Source organism: Sylvia atricapilla, chromosome 19 (assembly GCF_009819655.1).
Source record: "Sylvia atricapilla isolate bSylAtr1 chromosome 19, bSylAtr1.pri, whole genome shotgun sequence".
Classification (NCBI taxonomy): Eukaryota; Metazoa; Chordata; class Aves; order Passeriformes; family Sylviidae; genus Sylvia; species Sylvia atricapilla.
This window is the reverse complement of record NC_089158.1, coordinates 4,964,896-4,980,365: the sequence shown is the minus strand read 5'-3', so window position 1 is coordinate 4,980,365 and position 15,470 is coordinate 4,964,896. Positions and strand designations below refer to the sequence as shown.

General features: G+C 47.0%; 1 protein-coding gene across 1 annotated transcript in view; it reads right to left on the bottom strand.

Moving 5' to 3' along the window:
- Positions 1-15,470, bottom strand: part of RABL6 (RAB, member RAS oncogene family like 6) — a 53,263-nt gene that overhangs the window by 14,459 nt on the left and 23,334 nt on the right. Inside the window, exons 8-10 of the mRNA XM_066332581.1 lie at positions 12,027-12,130; positions 2,968-3,311; positions 624-789 (exon numbers count right to left, since the gene is read on the bottom strand). Coding sequence (XP_066188678.1) covers positions 624-789; positions 2,968-3,311; positions 12,027-12,130 — 614 coding nt within the window. The remainder of the gene's footprint in view (positions 1-623; positions 790-2,967; positions 3,312-12,026; positions 12,131-15,470) is intronic.

Genomic DNA, 15,470 nt, shown 5'->3' with positions numbered 1-15,470 from the left:
GGAAGAAACACTAGACACAGAGAAAAAGAAAGGCACCGTCTAAGAGTTTTTTTGATTCCGCAGGCAATTATGCAGTGACACTCCCAAAGGAGCATGACTTTCTTCATCCTTTCTTCCAGAATCCCACAGAGCTATGGAGTGTCCCCAAGTGTCCTCCACTAAAACCTAAACCCCTTTATAGTGCCTCGGGAATGATGATATGAGGTCACAAAGGAGCTTGGCCACACTTTGTGCCTCTGCAGAAGGAAAATATTCATAAAGCAAAACATACTATCCCTGCAAAGTGCAATATGCTCCAGAAGGAAAGTATCTCAAATGATTCGGTGTGTTCAGCCAGAAGGAAAATCCCTTCCTGATCCAAAGGGGCCAGTGGCTTGATCTGAACACAAAGCAAAGCAAGACAGCAACACCAGGAAGGAGATAATCTGCTTTTCCTCCTTCCCAGGAGAAAACTAAATGGAGAGAAACTGTCACTACATGGGAGACAGTGAATGCTACAACTGACCACAGGACAGCCAGAAAGCCTCTGGGGCAGCTAACTGGTCCAGAATCACTGAATGGTTGCACCGTGTTATCCAGGCTGCACATCCAGGCGTGTCCCTGTGCCACTCTCCTTTTCTTACCTTTCACTATCCACACGGTGTTTGGCCTGTGGTTTCCCTTTGTCATTCTGCAGTGCTGTATCTTCCAGAAAGCTGTGGTCCAGGCTGTCCTCAGGAACAAAGTCCTCCACACTCTGTACCTTGGCAGGGGCTGCAGGGTGGAGGGGAGGAGTGGCAGCAGCAGGATCTGCATTGGCGACAGGAGTTGTAAAACATGGGTGTCACCACAAGCAAGACAGAAATTGGCTTTTTCCAGATCTGTGCTACACAGGGTGGCAGCAGCCATGAGGCATGACCTTGGCTACATAGCGAGAGAAGAGGAAGCTTATGAACAGGATATAAAACAGCCCAGAGTCTGACATGAAGGCACTCACAGGTCATGGTTGCTGCGGTTTAGAATGCACGAGGCTGATCCAAGCTCTTAGACTGAAAACCTCCCTGGCAAGGGCTGGCTCTGCTCACCAGGGAATGCTATGACTGACTGTACCACAGGTTTTATTACACCTGTGCTATGTGCACTGCTCCTGGGGGATGTCCCTTCACTATTCTCTTATCTTTTCCAGACTGCTCAGTTCACCTCTCCTATCCTCTTGCTTTTTTCAGGTGTAACTGTCCAAGGCAGAATTGCTCACATTATGTTTTAAGATGTTCTGTGTAAACAAAAGCTCAAGAGCTACCTCAAATAGAGACTAACTTTACTACAGTCCCATCTTCATGGTATCAGGATGAAGACTCATGAAATTAATATAACTAAGAAGCCTGAAGTGATTAACCTTTCCAGAATTTGCAATACTTAATGTTTATCCTCTGCTCACGCTGCACTTCACATCTAGACTTTTCCTTCGTGTAAAACAAGACTGGTGTCTTTTTCTTCTAGATTTTGCTGTCCTTAGCACAACTTTCAGATCACTTTTGCACACAAACACTACCACTAATGCCAGAGAGTAGCATTGGTGTAAGCTAAACCACAGCCAAAAGAATTACTACTCCAAGACGTCAAGAGAAAGCTTAAACAGCATCTCCCAGAAAAACCAAGTATACCTTTGTAACAATGATTTTTCAGCTGCTTTCAAGTGAATTGGTTCCTGGGTACATTCCAGTGGAGGTGCAAGCCCTTGGCACACTACTGAAACCCTCCAACACTGACACATCAGCTCTTCCTGGCTGCATTTTGCAACTGCCCCTAAGCATTCCGAGACAGCAGGGCTCAAAGTCACAACCTCAAAACAGCTGTGAAGCTAAGAAAGAGTTAAAAAAGGAGAAGAAAAAGGAAAAGCCCAAACTCAATCACTGTAACACTGGTAGTAGAGCACCTGTCTTTTTTTTCTACAGATCAAAATGACAAAGGAATTTTTGTTTTTATTGACAAGGAATTTTTAACATCTGCACCCCTCTTTGGTTTTTGTTTTGTTTTCTCTGAGTAGGAAGAGCCATAAACAGAACAAAATGGGTGCACTGTGTTATATCTGGGAAGAGGGACAGGATGCAGAACACTGTGCAGATCTAAAACCAGACCATTTCAGCATCTGAAATTGCAACCCATGTCCCCAGCACCTCCTCCTTTCTCTCTGTGGGTGTCTCAGGAGCACTGTGAGCCAGTGTGAGAGGGAAGGTATTTCCAAAGGGTGACTCAAACTAAGTCATGATTTTTAGGCAGTGCCAACTCTGCAGCTCCAGTTAGCTCTGCAAACAAAGTGAATGTGACAGGCAAATTATGGTCCAGATCAGTAAAATTACATGCAACAAACCCATGATGCCTCTGCCTGGCACTCTGTCCAGGAGGGTAGAGACCGAGGGCTGCGCTGCTCTGCGGGGTACCAGTCCTGACTGAGGCAGCAGCTGAGGGCTCCCTCCTCCCAGACCTGCTCTAAAGGAGCAGATTTCCCCAGAGGGGGATCTGCTGTGGAGCCTGGACCTATGTGATCATTTCTGGCTGAATAACCTTTAAAACCAGCAGTCAGCTTCTTTCTGTTATGCGCAGGAGCCCCTCCAGACTGCCACATGTGTACATGGATGGCACTTCAAATACCTTCTCTAGTAATTTTTTTGCTGTACAAGAGGTATTTTTGCTCCTAGTAAGAACCTGACATTTTATTTATTTTATTAGTGTCTCCTGTGTGTTCAGGATCTTCCTCTAAAGCATGCTACAGCCAACCACCCAGCTGGCTGGGCACAGTCTCCACCCAGGACAGTGACAAAACAAAATGCCGAGCAGAAGAAAATCGAGAATGACAGCCCAAGTCTCTCTGGAGTCCCGCTGCACATGCATGGCACCTGTGGCCTTCAAACACCTGTCTGCTCAGCCTCTTGCAGCGAAATGAAAGCTAAAGGCCTGTGGGTGGCATTCTCCAGGGCCAGCACTTACCTGTCTGGGGAGGAGCGGGCTCGGCGGCGGGGGATGTCCCGAAGAGCCGTGCGATGATGCCCCGCTTGGGCGGGGGCGCTGCGGCCGGGGGCGCCGCGGGGGCTGCGGGGGGCTGCGGGGCCTCGGGAGCAGGCACTGATGGGAGCGATGGGGCAGGGTCAGGAGAGATGGTGGCGCTTGTGGCGAGTGGCAGCTGTGGCTGGGGGGTGCTGGGGCTCGAGCTGCCTGTTGATGTGGAGCTCGGAGGTACGATGGGTGACTGGGAGCCGGAGGAGGGGCTCTGCCCGTTCGTTGCTAGTGGTGATGTGTGTCCTTGGCTTCGGGCTTCCATCATTTCCAGGAAGCTGTGGGGAAGATAAATTATAAAGATAAGGAATGGTGAATCTCAGAATCCCAGATTAGTTTGAGTTGGGAGGGACCTTTCAGCTCATCTCATTCCACCCCCTGCCATGGGCAGTGACATCTTCCACTAGGCCAGGTTTCTCCAAGTCCAGCCTGGGCTTGGACACTTCCAGGAATCCAGGGACAGCCACAAAATCTTTGGGCAGCCTATACCAGGGCCCCCCCATGCCTACAGGGAAGAATTTCTTCCCATCCAACCCTGCCCTCTGCCAGTTTAAAACCACTGCCCCTTGTCCTGTCACTACCTGCCTGTATAAAAAGTCTGCTCTCTCCTTTATATAAACCCTTTTCATTTAGCTATGTGCTGAGCTGGGAAAGTATGGGTTGGCTTCCAGCTGGGCTTGGGAGGGCATGGATCTGCTTCCAGTAACACTGTGTCTCCTTGGGTCGCACTAAATCTGGTTTACTCACATAAGATGAACTCACTCCATCTGCACTGAGGTGTGGAGAATCCCAACCTGCTCTGCACTACAGGATGAAGACTATATTTGCAACATGACTAGGAACTCCCTGAACAGAGAGACTATAACAACATGCCAGGGCTTGAAATGCAACCTGAAGTCAGTTGTTGTGATGTTGGCATCAGTGGGACATGTCTCTAAAGAAGTAAGTGCTGTAGGAATGGCACATTTTTAGATTCTGCAGAAGAAATCACAATACTCAAGAAAACTGCTATAATAATCTTTTTATCAGCCAAGAATGGATTTGAGAAGACAATCCTTGAACATCAAAAGAAAAGAGCTGTTCTGAGGGCTCAGAGAAGACTGACTGCCATTATCCTTCTTGCAGACCCATATATCCTTCTTGCTCTCCCCTGCACACAGTCCCCCTCTGTGTGAGAGGCCCTGGAGCCAAGCAGCAGGAGTTCTGGAGCAGGCTGTGGTCCTGGCTGGGTTCCCAACTGGAAGAACATTAAAGCCTGTACAACTATAGAGAGTGAAAAGCTCCTTCCTTTTCCAAAAGAAACCCAAGCCTAACCCAGGCCTCCCTGTGCAGCCTGCAGGATCAGCAGCCTGTTTCACACACTGTGTGCAGAAAAAACGTGGACAGAGACAAGTTCTTGCCATGAAATGGTCTGAAAAACAGATCTGCCACATGCTGCACAGCTGAGAGATATAGAGAGAACACCCAAAGTGAAGCATCCAGCACATCCAGATCCTGCCTCTCGTTTCATTAAGCTTAATGAATTTGTGCACAGAGCCTTTGGATTCAGCTGGTTCTGCAAGACACACTTTGGTTGTGCTCCAGGCAATGAGAGTGTGAAGGGAGAGCCTCCTCTCCCGCACAGAGCATGACCTCGTCCTTCAGGGACCGGAGCCAGCCAGAACGTTCCGTGGACTGACTGCTGAGCAGAACACAAACAGTGGGGGTTAAGAGACTCTAAGCCTTGAGATACGATTTCCTATTTTAAGGCAGTAACCTGATATACTTTTAAGGAACAAAATAATATACTTTGTGACCAGCAGTGTCTGGAGCCCTAGGGAACAATAGCCCCAGGACACTGTTACTTGAACCGGAAAACCAGCAGTCCTTCCTAACTAAGTAACTGGCTAAAGTGGAGATGAAGGGCAGCACTGAAAAGCAGAATTAGTGAGGCAACATTAACAGACAGGGACAAGATACAGATAGAACTGGAAGATCCGAAGTAAGAGAAATAGGAAGAAATTCAGCAGTACAAACAAAATCGTCATCCACTCAAGGGTGAGGAAAAGTGTTCTTGCTCCCAGTTCTCTACATGAGAATGGCTGGGAAAGACTCACCTCACTCATTCCGCAAGTCTGGCCTAAGGACTGCAATCCCAACCGTGCCAGAGCCTGGCTGTCACATGCTGTCCATTGATATCCAACCTATGCCTGCCCTGAGGCAGCTCCAGCCATTCCCTGGGTGCTGTCCCTGACCACAGAGAGCAGAGATTGGTGCTGCCCCTTGTCAGGAAGCTGCAGACTCTCAAGGCACCTACATCAGTGCCATGCTGTGGTGGCTGCACTGATGCTTCCACCAGGATGTGGGCCAAGAATATGTGCCTCTTCCACCCAAAATACTGGCTACACCAATGTGAGCTGCTGGCAGAGCTGAGCTCAGAGCACGTGACACATCATCCCGTCCCCATCCTCCTTCCCTGGGGTGAGCTGTGCAACAACACATTACACTGAAAATGATGCATGGATTTGTCATGCACCAGAGAGAAAACATAAAGGAGTTTAACTCCTGCACTGAGCTCTGTGGAGACTGCATCAGGTTGGTTTGGAAGGTGCCCAATACATCACACATGCTGCAAGAACATAATAGTGTGTGCTCAATACCTCTGTCACTATGTTCCCTTCCTGAGGAGAGGAGCCATGGCTCAGCATCCTCCAAGCAGGGCATGCATGGCTTCTGTGGGGTGGGAAAGGCAAACCACAGGGCCCTGCAATTCAGCCTTCATCCAACAAAGCAAAGGCTTCTTATCCCCAAACCATGTGAATTGTCATGGCCTGCGAAACTGTTTGTGAGCTTTGCCTGCATGTAATGTACAACTCCTCGGCTCCACACACGTGCTGAATTCTGCCATTCCTTCCCACACAGCTTTGATCCAGGGCTTCTGGTGAGCCAAAGACAGGAGAGCTGAACAGCTCTGCTTTGTGGTATCACTCCTCCTCCTGAGATCCACTCAGTGTTACAGACTCCTGCATCCCAACTCTGAGGAGAGATTAATCCTAGATGATCCACACACACCCCATTCCTGCTTATAGCAACAGCAATCCTGGATGGAGGCCTGCAAGCCTGGGCACTACTGCTGCCAGCAGGACCTGTGCTCCTGACTGTGCTGGGCTCCCTGACTGTCTGTGGGAACACCTGTACCACCAACACTGCATGAAACCAGAACGAACAACCTCTGAGCCTCAGATCCTTGATTCCCACCACCAAGGCAACCAGCTGACTTAGGTAGGATAAGGTGATTGTACACTGAAGATTTGGGAACAAGGAGACACGAAGAATGTTTAGAGTCACATCAGGATACAGAACACAAAGCTCAAAGAGTAGTTAAAACTGGACTCAACAAAGCACAGGAAACTCTTAACAATACCAGAGTATTTGAAGATTTACTGTATGTGGTTCTATCAAAGCTGCCCATTTTGGGAACAACCTGCTTTGTTCTGGGAAAGTCGCCAGCTCCAGAGGGAGAGAAGGCTGTGACTACCACCTGTTTCTCCTCCAGAAACACACGAAATTTAAGAGCTGGAGGAAAAAAACCCACCTACACAGCTGAAGTATAAAGAGTGTCATCCTTCCCTCCAGCGCAACTGGACTGGGGCACAAAACACATGCAGGCTTTGTCTGCACCTGTGTACCTGTACCTTTGTCACCTGGGGTTTGTGAAGGGCATAAAAACAGGAGAAAGCAAGTTCCTTAGTAGGAAGATACAAATGGTTATTTGGGGACAGCACAACACAGACTCTTGCCCCAGCACCACACTGAGGACAGCTGTGATACGTGTGTTTCATGTCACCTCCATCCAAACACGTGGGCCAAGCCTTGTGCTGTGACACTGGGGAAATCAGGGTGGTCTGACATGGTTCTACACGGGCTGCATAAACCAGCTCTGATGAGTTTTTATAGTCAGATCTTCTGTGAGGGAGGTGGGTGGAAAACCAGCATACATGAAATGCTGCCAGCAAGCTCACAGTAATTTCCAGGATGGAGGTGTCTAAGCATCCTCCACACTTTGAAAATACTACATAATGCATGAATGCTTTCTCTGGCTTTACACACACTCCTCAGAGGTACAAGTGTGGCTGTTTTGGGAACACACTGGGCCAAAACTGACATGTGCCTGTTTTTTCTGAGATTCTATACAATCTGTCCATTCCTCGTTCTATCCATTAGCCCTTTGGAAAAGGAAAATGTTACTGTGGAGTAAGCAGCTTTGTGCCCACAAAGCAGACCAAATCCCACTGAAGCACAAGGTGAACTCACACCTGAGCACCTTTATTCTGTTGAGATACAGAGACTGAAAATATACCATGCACATCCAGGTGGGTCATCTGTCCTCACCCACAGGCACTCCTTATTTGCCTTTCAGTCCTTCCATTACAGACCAAGTAACAAGTCCAAAACATCCTCAAACTCCTGAATAATTCACTGGTGGTTGGACCTGCTCACAAGAGACTTTAATGCAATTTTAAAGATGAACATGCTCTGTGGGAACAAAAACTCATCAGGGCCTGAAGTTACTGTTGCTCAGCTCCCAGGGCGAACACAAAAAACACAAAAGGACTTGTTACCCTCATAATTCCTAAAATTGTCAGTGCTTGTGTGCATTTAATATTGAAGACAGGAGCAGCCTAAAGCTTTTTGGCTCCTGGATCTAATGTGCTGTGATAAATTGTTTGAGTGTATTACATGTGGCAAGAAATGCTCTGGGTTATTTTATTAATTGTGAAAATGAAGATTTATCAGCTGGATGACATCATTTTAACTGGAGTTAGTGAGGGTTAGATTTCCACATGCTTGTTTTGGGCTCATTAAAGGTACTGCCCCAATCGCCTTATCCCAGGTCCCTGAATGTGGAATCAATGGCCAAGCAGGTTTAATTCCTGCTGTCGTCCTGTTTTCCACCTGGCAAAATGGATGCAGCAGGATAAAATAAAATACAGGACTGATCCATAAAATACAGGACATGCTCCATTTTCCCCACTTCTCTGCCAAGACTGACTGATGACAGGCTTAGATGCACTTAATTCTTAGTGCAGCTCCCCCAAAAAACATGACCTAGATAGAATCCCATTCCAGGCTGGCTCCTGACCTGTCTGATGACCACAAGGATTCGCAGCAAGTGGAGAAGATAAAAGTGGGGCAAGAAGAAGAGAAAGCAGGAGTGGGTTTACTTTCCCAACTGGTAATTCAGCCTGTAGCTGGTGTCATTCTGGACCTGTATTTCCATATAGTGGAGGATACCAGAGAACAGCTCCAGCAGCAGCTCCTCCAGCCAATGTGCAGATGTTACTCAGCACCACGGTCTTGCTGAAATTATGAGCTATGCTCAGTGTGGAAAAAAAGAACCAGGCAAATAAAACCCCAACCCCAAGACAATGATTCTGCAGTGACTAAAGCTGTCCCTGTAGGGAACGTGTCTCCCCAAAGCAGAGTCCTCAGCAAGGCAGCCCAAATGCCTGTCTGCAGTCACTGGTCTGGCACCCACATGGCAAGAGGAGACAGCCTCAAGTTGTGCCAGGGAGGTTTAAGTTGAGTATTGGGGAACAGTTCTTCACGAAAAGGGCTGTCCAGACGTGGCCCCACCCTTCTCAAGGGAATAGGCACATTGAACATAGACAAGTTTTCCTTGAAAACAGAAGATAAGCTGGGTACAATTAAGAATGGCAAAATTGAGCAAATTCAGGTACAAATTCAGAACATGGTAGAAGTTGTTACTGTTTGTTTAAAAATAATTCAAGAACTCAAAGAGGGCTGAAACGTTCTTTTAGCAATATTTAAAATGTAAAGTCTGAAAGCACAGGGACAGTACCAGAGCCAGAGGTGTGTCAGGCAGTAAGGAGCCTAAGCACAGGGAAAGAACTGGAAGCAGACTGTGTCTCCCACAGGCACATCCAGGCAGTGGCTGCTCAGGCTGGCTTACATAAGGCAGAAGAGGCAGCATCGTGTGCCACCTCGTGTTGTCTCCAGGATCCACATTTTGGATAAGTGACATTTTGTCCTCAGGTCCCCCCCCGCTGCAGCAGCAGGAACAGTTCTTGCTCTCTTTCTGTTCTCACTGAGCCAAATTTAGCACCGGTCATTGTGACATAGCAGATACCAGACTGCTCAGGGGTGAAGGGAATAACTGAGATGTCCTAGCACTGTCACCTCGCTATGCTCCATGGCCTGATTTTATGGCAGAAGAGCAGGAACGGCCACTGAGGATGTGCTGCAACAGCCACACCACTGCCTGTGGCCCCAAAGACCTGTGGTCATCTCCCCTTGCTGTGCAATTTGAGTGACCCACAGCAGAACGCCCAGTGCTGTCTAAACTGAAGCAACTGATACAAAGGCCTCATGACAGGTGAGGGTCTGGCTCCTCTACCAAGTAACAAGCAATAAAAAGGAAAAAGCAGAAGAGGCCTCAAGTTGAACCAGAGGAGGTTCAGGTTGGACTGGATGTTAGGGAAAATTTCTTCACCAAAAGGGCACTCAGACTTCGGAACAGGCTGCCCTGGTAGTGGTGGAACTATCATCTCTGGGAGCATTTGAAAAACGTGGATGTGGCACTTGGGGACATGGTTGGGTGGTGGCTTTGGCAGTGCTGGGTTAACAGCTGCACTTGATGATCTTAGAGGGGTTTTCCAACCCTAAGGATTCCACAGCTCTGTGATCTGTCAAGGGTCACCAAGTCACACTGCACCAACACACCTGCTGTGCACAACAGAGTGTGTGGCAGCAGACAACGTGCTCACTTGGACATTCACTGATGCAGCATTTTAAACCTGGTAATCTCAAAATAATGGGCATCTGACAAGCATGGATGCAAGGACCTTCCCAAGCCCTAATAATGAGAACTACAGACCTACCTCACTGCTGCAAGTTCCAATTCCCATCACATACTATTGTGTCCACAGGTACTCGGTTTCCCAGCCTGAACTGTTTACTAAGGTTGAAATTTCACCCAAATGTGAAATCTCTGACATATCAATGTGACTATTTCTTTAAATTAGGTCTTTGGCTATAAAACTTGAGCCTGGAGACCTCCTGCAGGGATAAGAATTGAGTGTAAGAAGCGCACACCTTTCAACTCTGGGGCTGAAGTACCCCCTTTGCACCTCATCTGTCCCACAGAGGTGCACTCCAACAAACAGATTCTTTGTTTCTACCTGGAGTACAGAGAAAAACCTTAAAAACCCTAAAACAGCACTCTCAGTGTGATCAAATAACTGAGACATGACACTGCCTGGTGCTTTTCTTTTGGGATCCATGACTCTAGCCAGGAAGCATCCAGGGGCATTTTAAAGCTCTTTCTGTAAAGAAGTGTTATTTTCTGAAAGCGAAGAACTTCGGCCTCAGTACAGATATGAACATGCAGGAGCTGGCCAGTTGCATAAGGATGTCACTTTATTTGCTAAACCAGAATTCTAGAGAAAAATCTTGCTTTTAATATTTTAGCAACTCCTTTTTTGTAAGGCTCTGATATTTCTGAGGCTATATTAAGCTACTCTGCAGCCTGACAGCGCCAACAGCCTCCCAGCAGAGCAGTGTGGTCAAACTGGGTGGGATGTTCCAATCTAATACCTTTTGCTGGAACTAGGAGGTCTGGCCACCCCTCCATCACTAGCACACTGTTGCTGCCACTGCCTTTAAGATCTAAGATCTCTTATCAGAGCCAGCCCAACACAGATTAACCCTGAGGTAGACATAGCAAAGATAGATTTCACAGTCACAGAATCTCAAACTAGTTTGGGTTGGATGGGACCTTAAAGCTCCTCTTATTCCATGTCCCTGCCACAGGCAGGGACATCTTTCACTGGACCAGGCTTCTCCAAGTCCTACCCAACCTGTTTTTCTGCTGGATTTGTAAGCTGAAGTGACACATATGGAGACCCAGCACACACTAAAGCAGCTGGAAGGGCAAGAGGTGAAGCAGCAAGATCTTGTGCTATGAGCTTCAAACAGCTCTGCTAACTCCTGATTCTATTAGGTATCCTCCCATTACTGAAGCAGTACAAACAGAAGTATGGAAAATCATCTGACAGCACAGCCCACACAGCCCAGTCCTTTGAGTAGGGACATCAAGAGAAGTGCTGAAGGCATGAGGTGACTAACTAGTCTCTCAGGAGAATGAGGTGAATGCTCTGGAAACAGCACTGCTTTGTGTGAACTGGGGTATTTCAATGCTCTCCAAGGAAAACATGCTGAACAAGGTTATAGCACTTGAAACCTGGTCTGAAAAATGCTTGTTCAAAAGCCAGCACATGAATATTTCAAAATCATTGATTCCAATTTCCAAACAAAGCTGCCTGTAAATAATCTTTTTTTCAGTACATTCTGAGGCTGACTTTTCTAGCTTGCACACCACTGCAATAAAGGCCTTGAGATGGGAACTCATGGAACATGGATTCCTGTTCACTGTGCTACAGGTGTACTGACTTTGTGGGGCTAAAGCTGGCAAACACTATTACAAGCAGCCAAGCACATAGGGCACAGAATAGACACAAAGGAACCAGTCACTACTTCAATCCAGAAACACACCAAGGCATTCAGAAGTGCTCAAAGGGAGCAAAAGACAGCAGCGTTGCTGCTATTACTTTCTGCTGTCGTAAGACACACAATATACAGGAGTGCAACAGCCAGGAGAGGAACCAACCTGTGTGCTGAGCAGCTGAGAGATGGAAAATATCTCCTTCCAGCACTTTATCTACCTCAGCATGTGCTGGCTCCAGGTGCACTGCTCAGCCTACCTGCCCTGCTCTCCCCTCCCCAGTCCTGTGCCCCTAGGAACCAGATCTTTTCACAGGGACCCCCAAGCGCATGCTTTACTTCAGGTGATGCCATTCAAAAGCAACACTGTACCCCAAAGATCCCTAAATGTTATTCCCTAGACCCTTCAACCTGGCTACATGCCACAGCTGGGGCTGCCCAACATTCATGTGACACCCGAAGCATTTAGAAAAGACAGCTCGGTGACATACAGTTCGTAGTTTTGGTCTTCAGTCTCTTGCTGCACTGACAGCTCCTCCAGGGTTGCATCAATATCCAGCTGATTTGTCTCCAGCTGCCGTAGCAATGTCTCCCTCTGAGGAAAGGAAAACAAGCTGGGTCTGAGCAGGAGGATCACTGAAACAGATCTCTGCACTGAGATCCTGTGTCACCACCTTACCACAGCAACGCACCCGACAGGAGGCCTGGCCCTGATCGTGGTGTCCATTTAAATACAGAGCACAAAGGGAAAGTGAATAAAAAGTAGGTAATCCATAAAGTCTGTGTGTAAGAAGCACCTTGTTCTGTGAGCTGTTCTTAGCCATAAATCAATAATGTGTTATTTCAGACACCACAGCACCAGTTACATTTGGAGAATAGGTTTAACTCCTGCAGAGATCAGTCATGCAACCCATTCACTCAGGCCTTTGCTTCTCCCTGGGTTAAATCAGCCCCTCTGGGAGCAGGACCCAACTGATGCAAAGCCTCCCAATATTTTTTTATTTTTTCTGTTAGGGCAGATGAGGGAGCACAACCTGCCAACACAGTGACATTTCAGAAGTCTTTGCCCATCTGCATCCAGCTGCTGTTCCACAGATGGGGGACAGACACCCTAGCCCATTTCCAGTGGGAAATAAAGTGAATTGACTGCACTAATGTAATCCAGGACTGCTCCACTTAGTCCTTCCTTTCCCACATTTCCCACAGAACTCAAACAAAATCCTCAGCTGAGGGGAAGGGCTGGCTTAACAGACTCCCTCCTCCCGACATCCAGACAGCAGCAAGGAGAGATCAATAACCACAGGCACAGCCAGCTCCCTCAAGGGCTGCAGCCCTGCAGGGCTGACACAGCATCCACTCTTGCAGAAGCATCATTCTGGATCCCCTGGACAAGACTAGAGCTTCAGTGGTACAAATCCTGTCCCACAGCCCCTCTGCTCAGCTGGCTGGCACACAGCTGGGCACTGGCCACTCCAACCAACTCACCTCCTGAATTTTTGAGTTTTGGAGTCAGAAGCCAGGCTGTTCAGCACCCGAGGGCATCAGTCCTCCCTCTCCCACTGCCTATGCACTGGGTGGCACAGAAGCAGGGCCAGCTTGTGCTGAGCTGGACTGGTGACTCTCAGCCCTGCACAGTCCCCATTACAGCAGGTCTGTCGTGCCACAGGCTGCATCCCTGCCTAGGCAGAAGGACATGCAAGAGAATACCCAGGCTTCCTCCAAACTGCCAAGATTTTTGCTTTGATAACTGCCTTATCCTCCAAATACATTTCAGCTTTGCTCTGTCAAATATTTTTTGAAGGCTAGCATCAATAACCATGGTGAATTCTTAATTCCCTGTCAGGTAACACTTGAATTCACTGCAGAAAGATCCCATCAGGTTAAAAGCCCAAAAGGAAATCTGTTACATAATTCCCAGAATAAAATGCATCTGAGAAGACAAACATTTGCATGAAGCAATGGTGTTCAGTCTCTACATGCACATGCTGCTGGCATTATGGTTTCACAAATATGATAAGTTTTAAGCTATCAAGACACTGCACAGGCTTGAAAAGCAATTAACTCATCTGGCTCCCACAAACCACACCAAGTGCTGTGCTCTGGGGAATGGTCACAGCACAGCCTGAGCCCTCCATAGAGCAACTGGTTTATATCAAATTCTACTGTGACTGAAATCAGCAAAAAAGCTTTAAGTAATTTTTGTTTTGTACTGTAAGACGAGGTGATTCATCACAGCTGATCAGCCTAATTTACTGGAAGACATAACCCTTCTTGAAATTTAAGGGTTTCTGTGATCATGTAAGCTAATTTACTGCTTCCAAAGCATATAGAGTCTTCGTGTTTACCTTTGCCATTGTGTTAAGAGCCTGGAGCAATCCCTCTTTTCTTTGCTCAGTAATTTTTATTCATAATTTTCAAGTGCTCTCTGCAGATGGAAACTTGACTTTAATTAACATATATGCATGGAATTACAAAGTCATTACTTCTTGCCAATTTCTTTATTGTCATTTACAGACAAGAAAGATTCAGCAAAATATGCTACTCATATTTAAAGTTGCTACACCAATCAGAAGTACTAATAAGGACTTCAAATTCTGGATTTTAGAGTTCAAGAAAATCAAGATCTCAGAAGTAGTAGATGTCATAATTTTTTATTATTCACACAGTATAAGCAAAAATGAGACAAAAAAGGGCAAATCTGCTGCTTCTTTGTCCCCAGTTTCCTAAGACAGGTGAAATACATGCTGAGCAAATTAAATTAGCTGAACAAACAGAGACAGAAGGGCTACTGCTCTCCAGGGCTTACCTTAGGCTCTTTGATAATGACTTTAATTAGACTTGTCTATTAAACAAGTGGTGTGCCTTGCCTTACACTTTGGCACTGGAACATACACCAGTTCTATTTCTTTCAATTTTTACAGTTCACAATAAATCAAGAATATATATTTAATAAAGAGAGGTGCAATCAATTTTGTACAAACCCTTAACTACTAACAAACTTTCAAATACTTAGAAAAAAATCTACTTTACTGTGCTGCTTATTAAAATATTAAAGAAACAGCTTGTTTTTTGCAATGACCCAAAAGAAGGGAATAAATCATGTGCTAGAGACCGGTGCTTTGGCTGAAAGCCACTTGCAAGGGCTTCCTGGGAAAAGGCAGTTTCAGCTGTCTGCAGAATCCTGTCTCCTTCCAGCACAGCATCTGGAAGCCTGAGTGACCTGATCCTATTTGTGGGCCACCAGCAATATCTACAGCTAAACTGCATCCTCAGGTTTGCCAATCCTGCCCCTGGAAAGGAACTGATAAATAATTGAAGAGCTCAGGCTAACAGCGAGAAGGTGCTCTGTACTGGGAGTATGGATTTCAGCCCCAGCTTTCTCCATGGAAGATGCATGACTGTAAACTGAACACAGGAATGTGCCACTTAAAACCACACACTGACCCCAAGCCTGCTGAGGGACAGCCTGGGACCTCAGACACAGCTGGACTACTCTGCCCTGGAAAGCTGTGGAGGGCAGGCTGAGAGACACAGAAACCTCTGAGGCTGATTAAATCCTATGTGCATTTCACACCAGGCAACATCCCTCTCCTTTAATCTTGCTCTGCTCCAAGGGGAAAAACTCCTTTCTAGAGCCTGGTACTGGTGAGAATCTCTGAAGGGATGAGAACAACCTTCAGGAATTAAGTCTAGATGTGATTTTCCTACAAATTTCAGGTCATGCTGCACTGGCTGTTGAACAGGGCCAGCCCCAGTCCCTGTGCACTCCAACACAAGGCTCCCAGTGAGTGTCTGGGAGCAGTCAAGTGTCCCAAGGCAGCTACTGTGGAGCAGCATGAGGCACTGCCCATAAACCTGTGGCACAAGTGCAAGGGGCACTAGAGAAACCAATGTAGCCCATCTTGGGTGAAGCTTGACACCAAGTAAAGCCCCAA